Raw genomic sequence first — 22,955 nt, forward strand, 5'->3', positions numbered from 1 at the left:
CAAAATGTGCCGAAGTTCGTGCCACTGATTGGTGGAAGATGGCGAACTTGGAAGGGAAGTCTTCAGTTTTTCTCCGGTTTAATCTGCAGTACTAGTTATACGGGGTGGCGGGTAATAACAATGTACAAAAAGCGGAGCAATCACAATTTGGCTTTGTGCTCTATTGAATGCTTGGAAAGGGTGATCATTCACCAGTCAAAAGAATTCGTTGAACTCTTAATAATAATAATAATAATAATTAGAAGAAGAAGAAAATAAAACCCTAATTAGAATCTGAAATCTCAATGAAAGTCTCAACATGGCCACCCGTGTCTGCATTTTCTTGCTTCGCCTCTGGCTTTTAAAAAAAATAAAATTTAATATACCTTGTTATAAACTAATAAATACAAGGAACAGCATCAAAAAGAAATACAGTGACAAGGTGGGAGGGATGTCTTTTCTGCAATTTACATGCATCCACAAGGTAGGAGGAGTTTCTTTCTTCTCTCCGTCCCTCGGCTCACAAAGCTTTTACAAGTTCCCGCATGCAAACTCTCACACACATTGTGAATGGAAGCACCGGGGGAAGATGAGAAGGCCTGTGGGAGCTGCCGCTGCTTAACGGGGAATGAAGAAGCAGGAATGCCCTGACAGTTTGCGGCGGAAATCCTTCCACTCTTTGGCTACGCACAGCAAGAAGAAGTGATTTGCAGTGAGGATACTTTGGGGGGTGGGGGGAAAGGGATCTGATTTCTGGACTTGGCGTTAAGACGCAGAAGCATCCATAACTCTGAAAAATGAGGTGGATCTTCCGAGGGTGGATAACGTGTGTGCTCGTCACCTTTTCCGCACAGGTAAAACACGTTTGTTTTGCTCTGAGTTTTGAAGTTGATTTGATTGGTATGCGTGCGTAATTGTCCAAATAGCCACGGTTTTTAGCGCACCATGGATTTGGGGTTTAACACGTTTTATTCCAGCACTAAAACTTCCCAAACATTATGTGATTCATTATGGTTTTGTTGTGTTCTAGAAACTTGATCGCATCACATTATTCACTTGAACGTAACCCCAGCTCGGATTCTGGTGGAGAAATATTGAAGTTGGTTTTTGCGCACAAACACTTATTGTAAACTTTTGTACTTGGATCGAGTCCTATTCTGACGACAAAAAATGGTTCTGGCAACATGTTGCATGATCACCAGATAAATGATCAGGCACAGAATGCACTCCAGGGAAATGTATAAATAATTTTGATCTGCCTTTATAACTTAAGATGATAGGTTGGGGTTCTTTTCTGGGGTTTCTGTCAGCCAAAGTAATATCGATGCTGATTAATTCATTTTTTCAGCACTTAAACGTTGTAAATTTAGTTTCCTTTCACAAAAAAAAAAAAAAAATGACAAAATAATTTCAATGCTTAAAGAGAGGAGTAAACATGTTGTCCACTTTGTGCAGTCCAAGCAGCTAACAGCGTCCAGGTGCAGAGGTTTGTAAGATGTGGTTGTGGTGGTGGGACTGCTGGGCTCTATCCCTGCCTGTTACCGTAAAGGAGCTCGGAAATGCCTTGACTGGAACAGATGCTTTTCCGTTTTGTTTTTTTTTTTCTTCTTCTTTTTCATATACTTCTGCTCCTAAAATGTGTTGAAAGTGAACAAGTCTGAGCTGGCACCAGCATCTTTCCCAAGCAGAGAGATTCATAACGCCAATGGCACAGGAGGAGAAAAAAAAAAAAACACAAGGTTTTCACAAGCTGTGACATCACCAAACATCAAATTGGATGCCTGGAAAAGGAGTCAGAACGGGGAAGGGTAAAAAATATTTTCCGGCAACGGTTTAAAAATGACACGGCGAACCTTTTGGCTCTTATTTTTGTTCTCACAGCGGTCTTGCCATTACTGGCTCACAACATCCCCCTAGAATTCCCCTCCACGTCGTCGAAGGTTTTCAACCACTTCTGCCCAGTTCATTCCAAATTCGTCTCAAACCGTCTGTAAGATATTGGGCAACGGGCAATGACTTCAAGATGTTCCCGAGCTTCAGGATACAAAAAACAGTAAATCATGGAAATTCTGCACATTGGCGGAATTGTTTAGTTGCTTGCCCACAAAAATTCTCTGTTTTTATCGAAAACCCTCCATTGGTGCAGGCGATAATGTTCCGAGTTTCTCCTTCAGTCAAACAGCAGCAAAGTGTCACTCCTGTCCTGTCCTGCTGACTGATTCCATTTCATTTTACAGTTGTCCCTCTAAACATTTTTCCCCCACCAGTTTTTAGCTACTATGAAATCTCCAGACAGTCCCATCTGTTCCTTCACCCACTCGTGTCACACCTGAGCCCCCATCTTAAGCAATCAGTGAGTTGCATCAGACCTACACATCCTAACTTGATTTGATGGGAAGGAACTAATGCGTAGGGGTTTGCACGTTGTTTTCTTGCATTCAGCTGCACAACATGAAGCAATGCATGCATTGACAAAAGAAGCTTTTGTTAAAAAAAAAAAAAAAGAAGAAAAAAAAGAGAGGAAATTTTAGATGCTTTTGACAAGACTGTAATAAAATCTTGTCAGTTTCAGCAGAAAGGCATTTGGAAAGACTAGAGTCTTAGAAACTTGTCAGTTTTGTGGTCTTTTGCTTGAGCTCACATGAATTGTATGACTTGTACCACTCACAGGTTATTTATTTTAACTTTGCTATTTTTCCTCACCTGATCAAGGGTTGTTTTTTCAGAAAATCTCCTCCAGCTCCTGTTTATTAACGTCTGTAGAAAGTTTTGATTTTCATGTATCATCTACTTTTTGCTTACTTTAAATGCAGCTTAATCCCAGATGGAATCACTACCAACAGATTCAGTTGTTGCGCAATATTGCTTTTACGGCACATTATCAGTAAACCCCCCCAGAGCCCTAAAAGGCACACCATGCATCTCTTGGCTCTGTGCCTAGTAGCTGCTGTGACCGTTATGCAAATTCTCTCGTCCTCTGGAGGCAAATGGATCGCAGCCCGACTCGTAACTGTGTTTGACGGGATTACACGAGCAGTAAAAGATGTTTTGAACGATAAGCAAACTAGTTAGGAAAAAGTTGATGGAAATGGGGGTTTTACTGAACGTGACGGTGGAGAGGGAACTCTGAATGTCTCTTTGTCCTCCACCCAACACCCCCCCCCCCCCCCCCACCGCTTCATTTAGGAGTGTCTAATTTTAATCCTTCTCATTTGACTGTTTCCCCCTTTCCGCTCTTCCCATATTTTGTTTCTACAACAAAAAACAAAAAACATGCATTTGTAATGATAGATTTGAGGACATAAGGCAAATAAAGTTAGGTTTGTGGTCAGAGATTCCATTTTCACCATTATGTCAACCCATAATCTTATAGGGTGGGTCAGCTGTTTTTCTTTTACATTTATATTTAGTTAGTCAAAACACATTGCCACATATAGCCAAGATCCTCTATTTACATATCGGACTAACGAAAACACAGTTCTGGACATCACACTTCCTGTGGATCCTGAACGAGATGTAGAGACCAAAACTGGATGGATGGATGGATGGATGGATGGATGGATGGATGGATGGATGGATGGATGGATGGATGGATGGATGGATGGATGGATGGATGGATGGATGGATGGATGGATGGATGGATGGATGGATGGAAATAACAATTCAGTTTACTGCAGCACATGGTCTTTATTAGCTCTGTGGTGCGAGCTATGAGTGCTGTGCATCATTATCCCTTTGGTTAGAATATAAAACAAAGGTTGGCCGCTGTGTGCGTCTGAGAGGAGGTCGTTAAATGTGAGCCAGTGTTCTTGTTGAGCCGCCGTCGCCCGAGGCTGCGCAGACAGACGTGGAGACTAAACACTGTTTAACATAGAGGTGTGGTGAGAAAAACTGATGGAAGATGTAAAAAGTTTTAGTAAAACAAAATGTCACACTGCTCTTACGTCTTTTACTTGATGAAAGTGTCTGATGATTGAATGTGCTCTGATGCAGGGGAACTTAAACAGGTTTTAAGGCATTTTTAAACTTTCGCTGAGTTAATGTATTCATTTGTAATGCAGCCTATGTGCAACGGAAATGTTTAGTATTTTCCTCACACAGATTTCTTCTCTTTTTTTTCTTTCTTCTCACACCTAAATGTTGTCTTTATGTAAAAAAAAAAAAAAAGAAAAAAAGTCAAATCTGGCTTAAACGCAGTATTTTAGATCAAAAATAATAATTTCACCAGTCAAACATGGTGGTTTTGGTGTGATGGTCTGGAACGGTATGAAATTATTCCTTAATTAAGGGAATAACAAAAATTCAAAAGAAAACTATAAAAAAAAGTGTGTTAAAGTGTCCTAGTCAAAGTCTGGACACACATTTGATAGAGATGCCGTGACCTTAAAAAGATCAAATAAGGAAAAAATAGCATCAAACATGTGAACTGTACCAAGCATAATCAATATAAATAATAGTAAAAAAAAAACAAAAATTCAGTTACGTTACTACCATATTTTTATACGTAAATTAGTTAATGATGTTGTAAAAACCACTACTATTCATCAAAATGTAACGGCTTCAATGGATAATATGTAATTCTTAATTTCCTTAATGTTACCTGAGTGGTGAACTGAAGCTCTGTACAGCCGCAGCCTTTATTTACAGTGCAAACCACAGCATAAACAACTGCATATTTTCATGGGAAACTTAAACTGAAAACGGCATAACGAGAACCTGAAGACGGCTGGTTCAAAGTGCAGTCAGTCCCCTAGCTTATATTTTTCTACCTTTATATATAGAGTTTGTGGCTTTGGCATCACCTCTGTCATAACAGCCAGATTCTCTAATTCAGCAGTGCGGCGAGGAGTTCACAAGCCGCAGGTTTGGAGAGATGCGAGGGTGTGTGCAGCATGTGTGTTAGCCTAAGCGGCGTACTTTTGCAGGCATTTTGCAAGAGTTTGAGCACCGTCTAATTAGAGCTTCATTTGCTGGTTTAAAGGTTAAATGCAGCTCTGGTAAGGTTTTCTGAGAGGGTGTAAAAATTCCTGAGCATGTCTTGGAAATAGCTCAGCAATCCTCATAGATTTATTTTTTCTTCTTCTTTTTTTTTGACATTGAAGAGGTGGTTGGGATTTTGGAAAAAGATCTAAAAAAATTATAAACCAGTCATATGGATTTATAAGCCTCAACCGCCCTGTACAAATGCAGTAAAAATAATATCATTTTTCTTTCAGGATGCAATCTCCAAATCGGCCCAGTGCAAAGAAAATCACTACTTGAACGGCTCCACGTGTTGCAAAAAGTGTCCGCCAGGTAACAAGAAGTTCGTCTATGCACACATGGTGATAAGACACCTAAAAGTGGGAGGTGGCGACAGAGGTTTTCTCAATGGAATCAGCGGGAAGCAAAGTTCTGTTTTTTTTTTTTTCATTTGCAAAGTCACTTCAAAAGAGGAAGGATGTTTAAAAGCGCAACATTTGGCTGAAAATAGCTTCGACAAATGTTCTCACAACATTTGTCACACACAGTTTATAGTTGGATTTTAATGCTAAAAGAAGCAACTACAAAAAAGAAAAAGAGGAAAGAGGTTCTAAATTTCATACATGCCCAAGTTATTTTCCTCTTGCAGCTTTCAGGCGCCTACTGTAATCATGTGTGTGTAGTTTTCATCTTGTCTGTGTCCCTCTGGCTGCCTTTTCTCTAGGTCAGCGTGTGTTTTCTCACTGCAATGAATCCCAAGACACCGTATGCGTAGACTGCAATCGAGATACCTATCAGCCTGGCTGGACGGGAGACACCAACTGTATCAAAAAGAAGTTCTGTGATGAGGGTCAGCGTCTGCGGCTTTTAACAAAAAATAAATAAATAAATAGAATAAGACAAGATCCTGAAGAAAGTGCCTGTGTCTTTACTAACCTGCTCACTTCTTTTGGCCTGCAGGTAAGGGATTTATGAAAAGAAATGCTCACAGTGAAGACTTGAAGAGAGAAGAACAGTGTCAATGCAAGTCTGGTCTCCAGTGTTCGCCTATCAACTGCGAATACTGTGAGAAGATACCCACCTGTGGGCCTGGTTCCGGACTGGAGGAAGAAGCTGGTGAGACAGTTTAACAGGAAACACATCCATGCATGTCGAGCTATTAACGGATGGCTGTACATCACTGATATATTGCGATAATGAATGTGTGTGTAAGTTTTTTTTTTCTTTTTTCTCTTCATCAGGGTCAAAAAATGGAAGGAAAACCTGCTTTGCGTGTAAGAATGGCTTCTACTCTGCCAAGGAGGATCAGGAACAATGCAAAGAGTGGACCAAGTAAGGAATTCCCTGGAATACCGTGACATTCTGTGGACAATAAATGCACTGGAGCAGCTCTCTGTTCCATTAGCTATTAGAATCATCAACTTCTGTCCAGATCTGAGTTCCTTCTTGTAATTTCACCTTCTCTATGTACCCAATTGTCCCAGATCAAACCTTGAAAACTTTTTTGTTTTTTTCACTCGATGACAGTCACATCTTGTTGCATATCTAATGGTAAAAACATCCTATAGTATTCCTTTAGATTTATATCTATGTAAAAATGTGCTCAAGGTGACTTTTACGTGTATTTCTACGAGTATTTTACAAACATATTCTGCATATTTTAACCTAATATTCTAAAGTTTGGCAAGTGTGTTTACAGTGCATTTAGCAAAATTTTTATTTTATTTATTTATTTATTTATTTATTTATTTATTTATTTATTTATTTATTTATTTATGTCTTCTTTTCCCAGCTGTAAGGCTGAGGGCAAGACTGAGGAGCAACCAGGCAGCGCTCAGGCCGATGCAGAGTGCGGACCACTTGTCTTTGGTAAGACAGCCGCCAATGAATATTTCTGTCACTTTTAAAGTTTCGATCCGCAAAGGATTTTGAAGACAAAATGTTTTGGGCATTTTATGTGTGCTAAGTAACAAGACGCAGACCACCAAAGCAAACTCATCTATCTGTTGTTACAGGTCCAGCACCTTCCTGGTTTATAGTTTCATTGCTGTCAGTGATTACTGTTCTGTGTCTCCTCATACTGCTGCTTTTCTGCTACAAGGACAAACTCAAGTTACTTTCTGGTAAGTTAAAATTCCTTTGTGAATTCCTTGACCGTTACTTCTTGACTTGTGCTTAAAATAAGTTTCTCGGTGTTGACCATGTTCACTCAAGAGTTTACACGTGACAAAAACAAAGGCACGCTTCTGCTCAGCAGTTCAATATGTAACACTGTATGTTGTGTTATATATTTTTAGTTAATCTCCGATCTTGTGTCCAGAATCTGAAGAGGAGCAGGATACAACAGGTAACTAGTATTTAATTAATTAATTAATTTTTACATTTTTCTCACACACTTCTGGATGTTTATGTGCTGGACATAATTCTAAAGTGAAAGGAAATGATACGCGCTCTTCAGATTCTCAATAGAATTCCTGCCTATGCTTTGACTAGGCCATTTTAACACACTCATAGATTTTCCACCACACGTGCTGAATACAAATGCTTGAAACGCTCATGCAGGATTTCCCCACCAAACTGCAATTCAGGGCTACTTCACATTGTTTGCTTACTTAAAACCTCAATGAAATACATTGAAAATACTTCGAGCATGAAAAAGAAACATACAAAGTTTTGACATGCACCACTTTTTCTGAAGAAATAAACTTGATTTCAGTTTCATCTTTCACTGTTTGTTTTATTCTAGGAGACTTTGGCCCCTCTTTACCGCAGTGGAGCTGAAGGAGGAGGAATACCAGAAGTCGCTGGCTCCAAATGTACGCCGTGTGAGATGACCAAACTCATCTGCCAAGCTTCTCACAGTCCTGAGTTTTACCCCCCGTCCACCTTCCCGGCGTCTGTTCCCTGCGTCAGGATTGCTCTGCCCTTCACAGAGGGAATGGCCGAAAAGGAAGGGGCCAGGGATAAGATGGTGACCGAGACCGAGAGCCAAGGATCCGGAGAACCAGAGGAACTGTCAGAGGAGGAGGTTGTTAATGCATCTCCGCTTTTGGCAGGTTCCTGCGTGTGCGTCAGTCTTGTTCGCGAGCCACTCGAAGTGGGAGAGAACGAAGACTGTAGCCAGGCGGTTATTCCGGGGACATTGGGAACGTGCTCGTGCGGGGGCCTCGAAGGTAAAAGGGATGGAGAGGAAAACAGAAAAGAGGATAAAAGGGACAATCGAATACCAGAGGAAAAGGTCGATCAGGAAAAGACGGGCTCGTCCATGAGTGAGATGTGTGTTAGATCACTTGTCTCAGTTTGTCCTCCCGTCATCCACTCCTCCTCCTCTCCGGCTCCTCCATCCAGTCCCCTTCCTGAACTCTGCCTGCCGTTGTCCCAGGCTCTGGCGACGCCGCAGCTCGGGTCCACCCTGTCTGACAAGTCCCTGATAAAACAGGACGAATTATATAGACTGGCAAGCACAGAATCTGAGTCAACTAGAAACAATGCAGCCTCCGCCATGACCCTGGTCAGCGCAGTGATGATGTCCACATCTGCTGGAGAACTGTACCTGGACAAGCCCCAAGAGGCCCCCAGACCGGAGCCGGGGCAGGGAGGCTCCTGCGGGCCCAGCAGAGAGAACAAGGCCTCTTTGGAGGAGTCGGAACTGGAGTGTTCGCCTGAGAGTCTCCACAGTGAGCTGGCTGAACCAACTCCTACCTCAGGTACGAAATACATGGGCCAGGGTGTAAGTTAAGAATGATTATGAAACATGTCATTGTGTGATGCATTTAATTGCACCTGTACAATGTGAGGACAATATTTGATTGTGATATTTTTGCTGAAAATAGCTGTTATGATATTGATCTTGATTAGCTCACTTTTTTTTCTGACACTTTTTTCTTTACCATTCTCCACTGCCCTCACCTGGTCTGTGAAAACTTTAATATTGAAATTTGCAGCCGTTGAGTATATACCACAGGTGTGCTCATTTAAATTTAAAACATCTTCAATTGGCAAAATATACTGTTCACATGCAGCATAAGAATGCCTAATGGTTTTTCTTTTGTTTTTTTTTAATGCAGTCCTCTTTGTAATGTGGACAAAACTATATATTTTGTCAGAAAAGAAATCTCTTTATAGTTTCTGTTGGGTCTCAAAAACTCTTAAACCTCTTAAACGATAACACATTTTGCTGGGCGATAAATTGTCCCAGCAGTTATTGTGGTAAATGATAATATTGGTGTTTGTAGACCATTTTTTTGCCGATGACATAACAATGCAAGAGCACGTTTTCACAGATCAATAAACTTTAAATTCTAGCAAACATTTAACACTGGAACTGGTAGAAAAAATAAACAACACACCAGAAAGTTGCTGATTGGAGTTTCTTGGGGGGATGGAAATAAAACAAATCTTGCTTATAAGTTGCTTTTTATGTCAATGTCTTTTAAAAACTTTTTTATTTATTTATTTTTTGGCATGACAACAGAGCATTTCACCAGCTAGCTTGAAGCAACCTTCAGATAACTCTTACTGCAATACAGTAAAAACATTTAAAAAAAGAAAGAAAAAAAACATGAAGAGGATGAAGTTCCTGAATTTAAATCAAGATAATCTTGGAAACAGTTGCTCAAAAGTCTTTAATGTAACTTTCTAAAACTTTCACTCTCATTAGAGGTATGTGCTGCTAGTACAGAGGGAAACATTAATATCCAGATAGTAAATCAGTAACTGTCTGATAAGTACACTGTTCAGGTCAGACTGGCGCGTTGTTAGTTGAGCCTTTTACAGTGAAGCGGTTTGGTGTCGGAACAGCAATCAGAGCTCTGACTGTTTCCAAGAAGCATGTTTTATTAAAGCCGGTTCTGATATTTGGGCTCTGATTTGTGGGGAAGGAGGAGGACGGACCACACAGGGAGCAGGAAAAAGATATGTGTGTGTGTGTGTGTGTTTGATGCGTTTGAGAACCACCAGAACCACACTGGAGCAAACACCGCTCGGTCTGTCTATGTGTGTGTTTCTGTGTGCATCTACAGCACAAAAGCTCCTGTTTACCCAGAGTTCCATAGGGTTGCGCAAAGTGACCACAGCTTTAATTGAAGCAAGATGTGCACAGCTTGAGTAATACGTTTATAACCTTACCCTCCCAACACACAAACACCATCCCTTTTTTTTTTTCGACTCTCACTGGTGACTCGGTGTTTTAATTACATGCCCACTGACCAACATGAGTTCCCATCATGCTGTAATGACAGCTGATTGGATACCACTTCCCGTGCGTGCTATTTAAAGGTTAAGGAGAAGGCCGCGGTTTTACCTGGGCACTTGAAATATCTTTTAACCAAACAATAAACAGAAAGATGTTGTCCAGAGTTTCCTCTCTATTTTTCTACAGCTTAAAGTTACTCTTGAGGTAAAATATAGCTGCTGCACTTGTTCACGATCTATAATATAAAATAATAACGATAATAATAATAATAATAATAATAATAATAATAATAATAATAATAATAATAATAATAATAATAATAATAATAATAATAATAAAACAAGCAGATTCAGGAAAGTATAAATCACATAAATCACAAGAAGCCTGTGAGATTCCACTGAGCTGTGTTTTGAAAGCTGTGGTTGAATGACACATTTTTCTCAGACTGGCATTCTGGGAAAGGACTCTGAGGCAGGGAACACAGAGGCACTCTCTCTAAATGATGGACTGACGGTGTTTGTCTTCTAAACTTTTACATATCTAGGTGTTCTGTTAAGTTTGCCCTATAAGGCTATAAACAGTGATTTTCCTTATATTTCCTGTGATTCTGTGTGTGTGCGCGCGTGTGTGTGTCTAGATCGGAACAGATGAGCCGTGACTTGTGAGTCACGGTGGGTCGGCTGGAAAGTCAGACAGGAGGCGGGATAAAATGGGAAGCAGGGGATCAATGCGGTGAAATGTGACTTAAGCAACAAAAATGCCCAATTACCTGCTAATTTATATAATAGGCTTATGGAAAAAAACGCACCAGGTTGAACAATTGATTGTTACACTCAGAGCAGAACTTCTGTCATTGAATTAAACATAAACTGGCCTAAATGGCAACAACGTTTTGCCTTCTTACTAAATCCCTAAACTTCTCTGACATTCCTGATGTTCATGTCTGGATTTTCTTAAAGTCTTAAACGTTCTGTAGACTGTAAGTTGGCTGGAAGGAAATGACACAGCAGCCAATGGCCTCTTTGTGGCCATCTTGCATTGTCATTGAACCCACTCTGCCACTGGGCTAAGGGTCTTAGTCACATAGGATTAGCCAACACATGGTTCATTTCTTCACTTTGCTTCAAAATCTGTTGCTTTGTGTCATGGAGGAAGTTCAAAATCTTACATAACACCACAATATGTCTGTTTTTTTTTTTGTTTCTTTTTCTTTTCTCCTCTTCCAGCGCTTGACATGAAATTTGTTTTCCAATTTGTCGTAAACCCAACCATTTCCTCTGCTCCTCACTGTTCAGGTCTTGTTTCTGGCAGCCACAACACCACCTTCATCTCCAGCGGTCAGGTGATGAACGTCACCGGTGACGTCATCGTCGTCTACGTCAGCCAGACGTCTCAGAGCAGCGACGAGGGCGGGCCGGACGGCGCCTTCGGGAGCCCCGTACAGGAAGAAGCCAACGAGACGGCCCCGTTTTTCCAGAGCTGCCTTAGGTCCCCGGGGGACTCCATTTCCCATAGCACCTTGCGAGAACAGACTCTGCCAGTGCAAGAGATGATACTGGGAAAGTGAAGCGGGTTCGAAGGGCGATCATCTCTACAAGCTTCAAGTCTATCGCAATTATGTAAAGGGTTTATTGTTAAAATAACACCAAAGAAATACAAAGTTTGGTTTTCTTAAGTTTTACATGCATTTCATCTCTCATATTGTTTCCAGACATTCATAGTTGGAAACTATTTTCTTTCCAGACAGTGATGTGTAATTTTCTAGGGAACTGAGTTCATACTGGGGAAAAAAAAAGAAACAAAAAAGAAAAAAAAAAGTTTTTTTTTTTTTTGTTACATGGAAATTTCAGCTTTATCTCAACACTAATAGTTAATACATATCTAATTTCTCACTTTTCATCCTCCCCATTTATGTCTCCAAACTCTTCTAAGTTTGACATCTGGATGATTTAAGAGCTTCCTCATGTAACAAAACATCCACCATGTGGAAATTATTTTCAATGTTTTTTGTTTTTTTTATGATTGAAACTGTACTCTGTTAGCCACACTCGGACCTGGCAGAACACAGAGTCTGTACAAAGATGATGATGATGATGATGATGATGATGATGATGATGATGATGATGGTGATGATGAATTTTAAGCATTTCACTGAGTGAAGCTCGCAGAAGCCTATTTTTTGCATTATGAAAGCGCATCAAGTTCTGATATGACAAATGTTTAATCTGTACAGAGACTTTGTTTGTTGTCTTCTTATTGCACCCGACGTGCAATTCGTGTCTACAAAAAAAATGCTATGCATTTGATAAGCTATTTTATTGCTGGATTGTTTTATTTTGCAAATTTTAATGAAGAAAATCAAAATGTTTCAAGAATGTTCTTCTAAAGGTAAATTCTTAATGCTCTTTGTCCGAAATTTCAGAAGTGATAGATGATTGTATATATTCTAAAGAAGCGTTATCTATTTGTGAAAGAAGTGATTTGATTTTGTTTGATTTTCAGTGAGGAGGATGTGTTTGATCATGTGGTGCAACTGAGAGCAACTGAGGCAAAATGCAAACCATCATAAACTTAAAGTTTAGTGACGCCCTGAAAAAAGTTTATTCTTGATGCTTTTACTTTCTAATTATCATTTTGGCTCTTATTATAATGCAGTTCTCGTCAAACATGTTTTTTTTTTAACTTAAAGAATATGTGAAGAAATCTATGAAATTTGTCAATATTTAATATGGCGCTTCACTGTTAAGCCTTACGCTTTCATCATTTAACACTTGGGAATTATAATATTTCAGTTATTTTTACTTTCTTTTTATTTTTTATTTTTCATTTTTGTGTGCCATATGGGTGCTTAATTAATATGGTAATCATAATGTTTGTGTTTACAAAAGCTCTTTTGTATTATTTACCTGGGTCCGTAACTGTTTCAGGCCCCTTCAGGACCAAATGTGGCAAAGTCAGTGCTGAAATATTTTTATTTTATTGCCACAGTCGTTTCTGTTTTTTCCTTTCTTTTTTTTCCCTTTTTTTCATTTAGTTAAGCCCAGCATTATTTATACTCCTGGCAGACTAATCCTTAAAGTAATGTTTTAATTTTACCTCCATGTTTCTTCTGACATGAGGTTATTTTTACATTTTGGGTTTCCCAGCCAGAGTTAACTTCAATCTGATACAAAATCTGTGGATGGAGTTGAAAATTAGAATGATTGAAACGAGGCCTTTCTCAAAGACTTGAGCTCATAATTGGTGGAAATTCAACAAAATCTCAGTAGAAACGTACAAAATGGATTACACTTCTGTAATATTAATTGTTAAACAAGGAGAGAAATAATTTTTCACCTGCAAAAATAAAATGTAAATATATGCTGATAGATCTCCCCCCCCCTAAACTTCTGAATGATGCCTGTTTAATTTTCAATCAGAAACAAAGTTCTTGGTTGAATGGAAATAATAAAAAATCTAAATCTGTTAGAGTATGAAAACATTTGTGCTTACAGCTTTCAGTGGAAATTAAGCCCTTAATTCAGCTGTGAATGCAGCTTCTGATTGTTTCGCCATGTCATATACTATCACATAACATTCATACAAAAGGTGAAATTGAGAAAATGTACTCACATTTTCACTTTTTTGCGTAAAAAAAAAAAAAAGTCCAGATAAAACAGTGACCTTGAAGACTGCTTCACTTTCAAAACTGTCAAAACAAATTGCATCTAAACTGGGATCTTGTCACCTGCCAACAGAAACGCCAGCTACTATTTTTCCCGTGCACTCTTAAACAACCGAGTGGGATGTGCAAAGCGTGTCGACATTTGGCCCTGAAAGAGCCTGTGTCTTCTGGGAAGGACTGAAGGAAAACCTCTGAAGAAAACAAAACTAAGCTTTGCTGTTGTCTTGCTGGGTTCACTGCACTGATCAATCACAACCTCTCCATGTGTACGCAGCTTTTAACAAATCATGTACATATCAATCAACTCTGATGCAATGGATAAATGAAAGACTATTTTGATTAAAATTAAATATGTTTCAAAATTAAAGTCTGAGTATTTTTTTTTTTTTTTTCCTTTTTCTTTTTTTTTTTCATGGATGGCAGCCATCCGGCATTCTGTGGTCGCTCTCTGTCAACTTTCCTATTTTGGGATGGACAAATTACAATGAAAGAGTCCTCCTCCCGATGATCTATAATCGCTATGAAGCAAGGCTAATTATATATGTGGCAAGGTCCCTTTGTGTTTGTCCCAGCGCTGACAGACAGACAGCCTTTCATCAAGCCAGGGGATGGCGAGCAGCTGTGAGGAGAAACTGCTCGAGCAGTCAGACCAGCTAGCGTCAAAGGGAGACCACATGAGAGGAGCTGGCAGAGCTCAGTTAGGCCTGGTTTGGGTCAGCAGGGGTATGTTTATATATGCGTGTGTGTTTGTGTGCGAGTGAGTGCGGATCCCTGCTTATTTATATGGTTGCTGGAGAAAACAGGAAGTTATGACTAGCTTTCACATAGTTTACATGAGACATGGTTGGCCAGGCGGCACAGAGCTCGTCTTTACAGTTAAAAGGAGGTTGTTTCTTTTTTTTTTTTCAGCTTTAAATGAGTGAGAAAAATTGACTGCATTTATATGTGTATGTGTTAAATGTAGCAAGTTGCTCAAGTGTACCCCCCTGGTGGTGGTTTTATGTAAGGATGGAGAAGTTTCAAGAGGTAAACAGTTGTAGGACACAAACACGTGTTTGTAATTTATTTCAGAAGCAGATTTAGAAAAACAAAACAAAACAAAAAAAAAAGATATCCTCCTAAACTGTTGAGTAAAGCACATCAGTACTCATATCCATGTATACAAATATAAGCCAAAACCTTCCTGCCAATATACATGAATGCAGAATTTGTGGAGCGCACAATTTTCCAGCCTGCAAGCTCCACAACTTTATCTCTGGTGTGTTCCTTGGTTTTCATGATGGTCACGTAATAGAAGCTTTTTTTAAGTCAAGAATTCCTTAATACTGGTAAAAAAGTGCTAGTTCCATTGGCAGATGTTTTCATTTATAACAAGACATTGTAATGAGTAATGTAATAAGTGAAATAGTCTACCAATGGAACAATTACTTTTCATCCATGTTAAGAGATTATTGAATTAAAACAACCTTATTTCACACAGAGATTAAACTGGACTCTATATTCTTATAATTTACAGTTAGGCTACTTTTGAAGACAATGAGCATTGGAGGAATCAGAATAAAGCTGAAAAAATACACACCACATTTTTTAGTTTTTTATTGGTAAAATTGCTTCATTTTTCTTACAACTCATAAAAGTGTGCAATTATTTGTTTATATAATACCAATAAAATTAATTGAGGATTGTGACAAAATGCGAAAATCGTCAAGTGATACACTTGAAGCACCACTTTGGACTTTCACTAAGCACTTCCTTCTCATATTTTAAAGACATTGAGGAGTACACCTAAGTGGGAGACTCCCTCGTTTAGCTAATGTTCTGCATTTGGAACGTAATGTTACACGTCTCAGGACTGAATGAGACGTCGGTGTCGGCCTAATCGGCAGGTGGGATCAGAGCCTCCCTACCATACTCAATACAGGTGATAGATTCAGAGCTGTGGAAAGCACCAGAAAGTCCACTCTAATAAAAGACTAAAATTTCAGTGGTCTCACCTGTGAAAACAAGTTTTGAATTTCACTTGCTCCCTTGCAGAAGTCCTTGATAGCAAAGGCTTTTGTAGTCTCTGGTTGCTACTTACATTTTTGTCAAGTTTCAAGTCATATACGTTTTTGATGGACATCACAAACTTATAATGAATTTGAAAACATTATCTGTACTGGTTTTGACTCTGTAAAAGTTATTCTCAAACATTGCAAAATACCTGATAAGATAATGTATCTATTATGTTGATATATTGATAATATAGCTCTGTATTGTCTGTCGATATCAGATGATATCAGATGTCCTCTCATAGCTGGTTCAATAATTGGTTAATTTGGTGTAGCATAAAAGCTAAAGATTATATCTTTGAACTACTGTACAATATCACTAGTCATGTGGCTGCTCATCAGAATCCCAATTATAGATTCAGCCTTATTTCATTAGTTACACTGACTCAACCCAAACAGAAGGACATTTATACTGAAAAAGTAACTTCCCAGTAAGGCTGTAAACCCGTGAAGGGCAACATATTTCCCTTTTCTCCACTCTCTGTGTCTCTTTCTGTCATATCACTGGACCTGAGCCCTGAAACAAACCCCTGTAGATGATACTCCCACACGGATTTTTAAAAGTTATTTTGCCTGTTTTCTTCCCAAGCCTACAAAAAGATGCAAACTATCAGGTAAGAAATCTCTTGAGCACGTAATCAGCAGAAAAGTTCAACATACCAGAGGATAAACTTGAAAGGATTTTTTCAGTGTGACTTCTTATTCCTCAGGTCTTTGTTCTATCCCAAGTTGTCGTCAGATGTTCGTCTTGAGGGGAAGACGGCCATAGTAACCGGGGCAAACACCGGAATAGGCAAAGAAACAGCTAAAGACCTAGCTGCTAGAGGCAAGCAGGCACAGTCAGATGTTTTCAGATTTTCAAAAAAATTACTTTCGTTCATCTGTCATTCAGATTATCCTGTGAGGAAAATGTTTAAATTGTAAAAAGTATATCAAATTGGCTTAAATTGGATTTTAAGCCAATTTAATACTAGGAACATTGACTACAAATTATTTATAATTATTCATTCTTATGACATCCAAAAACAAAACCACGACATTGCTCAAATTCACACCTGCATGTACAGGCAAAAACCCATCACCGTTCAGAGGAGTTAATCTGTCTTTGTAGGTGCTAGAGTGATTTTGGCGTGCCGAGACACAGCGAAAGGAGAGCAGGCGGCATCTGACATCATGAGGGAAGTGAACGGAGCTAAAGTGGCTGTCAGGCAGCTAGACCTGGCTGACACCAAGTCCATATGCCTGTTTGCCGAGAATATCTACAACAGTGGGTGAAACACGGACACAATGCATACAGGACAAAGTCAGAAACGTTTTCAAAAATCAAAGGGATACGACACTATTCTGTTTTTCAGCTGAGAAGACCCTGGACTACCTTGTCAACAATGCAGGTGTTGCTATCTGTCCTTATGCAAGGACGATGGATGGGTATGAGATGCAGTTTGGAGTTAATCACTTAGGTAAGGGATAAAGGTGTTAGAAAGTCTGAGATGCTTTTATCTCTCTTTTAAGAAATGAATGAACCAGTTCTTTTTCTCTCTCTCCCTCAGTTCTGTAACAGGGCGCTCGGTTTCTTCGTTCTCAGGTCATTTCTTCCTGACTTTCCTGCTGCTGGACCTGCTAAAGCACTCTGCCCCGTCCCGGGTCATCAACGTGACTTCCACAGTTCACGCCATGGGCAAGATCCAGTTTGATGATCTGAATGGGGATAAAGATTACCATCCCGTCAGGGCCTATGCTCAGAGCAAGCTAGCTAATGTGCTGTTTACCAGGGAGCTTGCCAAAAGGACTGAGGGTAGGGTGTGTTGGTGTTTTTTTCTGTCTGCGTGTGTCAGGCAGAGAACTTAAGACTGACTGCCTGTCTTTGACTATATGAGTGTTCCTCCTTGTGTACGGAAAAATAAAAGGTCCACATCTGCTGCCGGCATGAGAATCTCATGCCTCAGCCACAACTGCTCTAAGCAAGGAAATGAGCAAGCGGAAGCATTTTTAGTGAAAAAAATAACATTTTCCACAAGTCACACCTACTTATCTCAATGTTTCCAAACATATAAAGTAAAAGCATTAGCCATTTTGTAGCAAATTTTGCTTTGTTGTTTAAAGGGGCAGCACTGTGTATTTTCCGGGCACGTAGTGCCATTTTCTAACATAATCAAGTAACTATGTTAACATCAGTTGATCTGAAAATTCCATGTATATCAAATATGACTTAAAAGAAATTTGACTACATAATTTAATACCTTGAAATTAAACCTCTGTCTCTTTAAGAAGCTCCTGCTCTTTCTGACACTCCACCGTCCATCACGTCCGTCAGGAACATCGCTCCTCCATTAACTCTTTACCAATGTTTTTAGCAGCGCTGCACAGAGAAGTAGCTTGTATAATGAGCTCTGCAGATGCACACAGATCCAGCAGGTGTTTGCTAATTACTGTTGGCTATTCTGAAGGAGCTGAGAGGGGGAATTGCAGGGGAGAGGAGCTCTGTGAGGTAGAAGCTCAGAGGCTTGCAAACTTCAGCTCCTAGTAGGAGCGTCATCCTTAGTCATCCCCCAAGCGTTTTGTAGTTGAATGGTTGCCACGGGAGATTAAAGGTCTTTTCAAACCTGCATGACAGAATTAAGGCAACAGGTATGTTTTGTTTATGAGGGAACAACATTATAACATGATATAAAACTCAAAAAAGATGATTTTACATAATACTGCCCCTTTAAATAATATAAGCCACATAAAGAACACCAACACATTTCAAACTACGATGAAGGGTGGAAAAATCTATTTCTCCCTTTTCCCCTTCTCTAGCTCTTGGTGTGATGGCTTTCTCTGTGGACCCTGGCATAGTAAACACCGAACTTATAAGGCACATCAGGCGCCCTCTTGTGGACATAGCTAAGATCTTCAGTTTCTTGAAACGAACCCCAGCAGAGGGAGCGTCCACCTCTATCTACTGCATCGTTACTCCAGAGAATGAGCTGCTCACCGGTGGATTCTACAAGTCAGTGAGAGAAATTAAATAATGATGAGTTTCATATAGTACAATCAAACTGAGGAAGCCATTTTTTGTATTTTTCATGGTAAAACAGGATTGTGTGAGATGAAGTGGATAAAACCCCAAACACTTTTATAAAAGACCAAGTAAAAAGACAAACATACAAAGAAAAACAACAACAAAAACAAAAAAAAAAAAACACTTTAGCCACCAAAGTTAATAATTCACCTTTTAAAAACCCTTTACCTCAATCTTCCTCTTTTTCCAGGAACTGTGCCAGAGCAGACAGCTGCAGGGCAGGTGAAGATGATGGCACAGCTCTGAAGCTGTGGGTCGTGAGCTGCCACCTTCTGGGCATCCGCTGGAGATAAACAAATCTGACTGCACTGTGAAGCAACATTAACATACACTTCAGAAATACCCTTTTCATCTTGTGAACAACATTTTAAAGTCCATTGAACATGATCCATGTCCCTGAGATGTTGTAAGACAACTTGGCCTACAACGAAATCACTGTTTAAGTTTGAGTCTTTAAATCACATCACTTATAAAAGATACACGATCAGATGAGATGACAGCTTAGTGAAGGTTGTAATGGCCAGAAAACGGGTAAAATAAAAGCTACCATACATGTGCGCTTGTGTTTTTTTTCTTAATTGCCATCTTTTGCTACTTTCATTGCTAGCTAGCATTATTTTGATGTATTTAATGTTATGATGTATTTGCTAACATAAACTGCATTTTATGTCTGAATCACCAATACAAGTTGTTTTCATTTAGAGGGGCAGTTGTATTTTCAAAGCTCATAGCACCATTTTATAGCAAAGTTAAGTTTGTTACCTCCAGTTGTTTTAACAACGCTGTATATCAAATGTGACTTAAAAAGAAATTGGACTTTGTAATGTGACCACTTGCAATTGGGCCTCTGTCTCTTTAAGAAGCTCCTGATCTTTCTGGGAATCTGCTTTAAGCACGTGATAACAACAATTATTTTTATATATATATACATTTACAACATATTGAAAATGTGTTCTTAGGAGGTTTGGACTGAGAAGTAACCATGATGAGATCAGCAAACTTGCAGTGCCACTCAGTGTTTGCTAATTGTAACAAAAAATTAAAGCAACACTCCAGGTATGTTTTTAATGAATGAATAACACTGTTGAAATAAAGCTAAAAAAAAAAGTAAGTTTTATATCAGTGCTATAACACAAGAGTAATCAATAGTTATTTTGTGTAAAACATCCGATTAACAGTTAAATTTTTAAAGTTTTAATTTTTGCTGAATCAATCCTAAAGATTCAAGGGATAGTGTCAATCAAATCTATTGTCAGCTTTAGTCGTTCTCTTTGATTTTTGGCAACTTAATTTTTGTATCTTTCTTCCTTAAAACCCTCCATTGTTTTGTTTTTTTCTTCATTTAATTTTGGGCTCCTGTGACATGATGAGCTTCTTGTTTTTATAATGTTGCGCAAAAGAAGATAATTTTGGGGAGGCTATGCCCCAACGCTGTGCAGACAGTACTTCAGACGTGACTCTAAATCGACTGAATTACACGATTTATTCATTCAAACCTCATATGCAGTCTCAAACGGCCCGAGACCAGCAGATTGAGAATGAATCAGCACGCCAAGAAGTAAGATGGAAGAATTTACAATAACAGTTTCGACAGCTCCAGACTCATGTGGAGGAATTGAAGAAGAAACGACAACATGAGGGTGGCTATTTGGAGGAGGATTCTCACACTTATGATGATGACGGAGACGGCCATGATGATGGACAAAGTCAGATGTCCTATCAGCTACCGGCCACACAAAGGGAGCCAAAGCTGCTTCCATTGGCTTTTGATGAGATGTGGAGCATTTCTTAACAACTTTTGAAAGGATAGCTAAGGTCTGTCATTGGCCTAAAGAAGAGTGTGCGGTCCGACTGGTTCCACTACTTACTGGGAAACAGTGGCGCAACTACACATCATTCAGGTGGATGCGAAAACATAAATCGGCGCCCGACCCCCACCCGACGACGATACGTGAAGGGTAAAACTCGCTATATTTACCTCGTTATGTGCGCGAGGGGAAGGAGCGTGAGTCGCCCTGAAGTGTTTGGGAAAACATCATCGGCGCGTCGCCCCCTCCAGACGGAGCTTTTGGCGCCCCCTCTGGTGCTGCGCCCCTATGCGTTGCATACGCTGCATACCCACTTTTTGCGCCACTGCTGGGAAAGCACGTAGTGCTTATGTGCTGATGGACATTGCAGATTCTCACATGTATGACAAGGTGAAAGATGCCATTCTGACCAAATATTAGATAATTGCCTACACCTATAAAAGGAGGTTTAGATCCCTGGATATTCATCAAGGTGAGACACCAAAAGAACTTTATGTTCGACTCAAAGACATTTTCTAGAAGTGTGTCAAACCAGAGACTTCTACAGTGAAGGACATTTCAGAACTGATGATCATGGAGCAGTTCCTGAGGATGGTGAATCCGGAATTGGAGGTGTGGATCCGGGAACGAGCCCCAAAGTCTGCAGAGGAGGCCGCAAGTTTGGCAGAAGTCTTCTTGTCAGCAAGGGCGGGGACCAGAAGAGCCCACTTTGGCTGTGAAAACTTCCCTACGGGAAGAAGTAAGTCTGATGGGGGTGAAAGAGGTGGTGCTATAGGTCAGACTAGGAGTTATTCAGCTACCAAGTCATTTTCTGTGGCTAAACCCAACCCTGCTAAGAACTACTCTTCCTCAAGACCAGATGTCAGGTGTTTTCAGTGTAACAGAATGGGTCATACACAGTACACATGTCCTGCCACTACACAAAGTAAGCCCTCCCTTCTCTGTTCGGTCCCCAGACCACCCTCTCCATTCCCTGCCTCTGAAACTGCTCACACAGTCCCTGTGTTAGTTAATGATCAACGTGAAACAGCTTTGTTAGACACAGGAAGTTTCAAGTCTGTGGTTCTGTCTAGCTTAGTGCCAAGAGAGCTATGGAGTGATGCTAAGACAAAAATAAGTTGCATTCACAGTGATGAAATGGAGTATCCTGTAGCTGAGATTTATTTAACTATAGGAGGTCAGACATTTCTATTACCGGTAGCATTAGCTTTGAGGCTTCCTTATGCTGTCATTTTGGGCTTGGATGTCCCCACTTTGACTGATTTAGTGTCAAACACAGAAGCTGGACATTTGACTCAAACTGATAGCCATGAGGGAACACAGTTCAAAACCCAGAACACTACACTCTTACAGAAAAATGTCCCCATAGTGACAGGAACAGAACTTTCTGCTCCAATCTGTAGCTTGGTCACTACTAGAGCCCAGGCAGTACAGAACTCACTTAAGGAATTACCATTCTATGATGTAGAACTGGAGGTGAGCAGTGTAAACCCATCCAAATCCAGAGCTCAAAGAAGAAAGGAGAAGTTTTTAGGTTCAGCCAGAATGGAGGTGGAAGGAAAGATGAAACCTTGCCCTTTATTAGGCCCAAGCAGCTAAGCGCTGCGAAGGCCTATTGTAATTGTAGTGTTTCTCATTCTCATGCTTCTGTAAAATGAATTGGCTTTTTGGGGGCTTTATCATATTCAAAAACTCACCAAACTTCACAGAAAAATGTCCCCTAAGTAAAATTTTTGGATTCTGGTGGAATCCGAAGTGGGCATGGCCAAACTGCTCTATAGCGCCCCCTAACGTGAGTTGGGGGAAACCGTAGGTCGTAGAGATCTGAAACTCGGTATGTAGGTAGATCCCCCCATATCAAGAAAAAAAGTCTCTTGGAGGTACCCCCTAAAATGTACAGGAAGGCGGCCATTTTGGGTCAAAGGTCAAATGTTGGTGATTTTTCAATTGCACTGACGTCGAACTTTAACAAACTCCTCCTAGGGATTTTGACCTATTGGCGTCATTCTTGGTGAGGATGTAGATAAGGGGTGGGGCAATAAAAGTTATCAAAATGGTGAGTTTTTGTATATGTTGAGTGGGCCCCAAAACATGCTTTAACCTAGAAATATTAAACTTGGTACACATGTATATCTTTTCAGGACCTACTAAAAAGTCTCTTGGAGCCATGGTCAAAACCCAACAGGAAGTCGGCCATTTTGGATCAAGGCCGCCATTTCCTTTTATTCAGAGA

At 39.9% G+C, this 22,955-nt stretch overlaps 2 protein-coding genes across 2 annotated transcripts; both read left to right on the plus strand.

Moving 5' to 3' along the window:
- The first annotated feature begins 372 nt into the window (after window positions 1-372).
- Window positions 373-14,166, plus strand: tnfrsf11a (tumor necrosis factor receptor superfamily, member 11a, NFKB activator). Its single transcript, XM_008396147.3, has 10 exons — window positions 373-833; window positions 5,196-5,274; window positions 5,666-5,791; window positions 5,902-6,057; window positions 6,183-6,273; window positions 6,734-6,810; window positions 6,957-7,064; window positions 7,239-7,288; window positions 7,688-8,648; window positions 11,431-14,166. Exons 1-10 carry the CDS (start codon window positions 777-779, stop codon window positions 11,700-11,702), a joined length of 1,977 nt encoding a protein of 658 aa, XP_008394369.2. The 5' UTR covers window positions 373-776; the 3' UTR covers window positions 11,703-14,166.
- Window positions 14,167-16,254: 2,088 nt separating this feature from the next.
- On the plus strand, window positions 16,255-19,471 carry LOC103456531 (retinol dehydrogenase 12). Its single transcript, XM_008396148.3, has 7 exons — window positions 16,255-16,464; window positions 16,561-16,676; window positions 16,962-17,117; window positions 17,206-17,310; window positions 17,436-17,645; window positions 18,650-18,842; window positions 19,105-19,471. Exons 1-7 carry the CDS (start codon window positions 16,451-16,453, stop codon window positions 19,205-19,207), a joined length of 897 nt encoding a protein of 298 aa, XP_008394370.2. The 5' UTR covers window positions 16,255-16,450; the 3' UTR covers window positions 19,208-19,471.
- The last annotated feature ends 3,484 nt before the right edge of the window (window positions 19,472-22,955 follow it).

The sequence above is a fragment of the Poecilia reticulata genome, chromosome 20, assembly GCF_904066995.2.
Source record: "Poecilia reticulata chromosome 20, P_reticulata-male-v2, whole genome shotgun sequence".
In the NCBI taxonomy this organism is placed as follows: domain Eukaryota; kingdom Metazoa; phylum Chordata; class Actinopteri; order Cyprinodontiformes; family Poeciliidae; genus Poecilia; species Poecilia reticulata.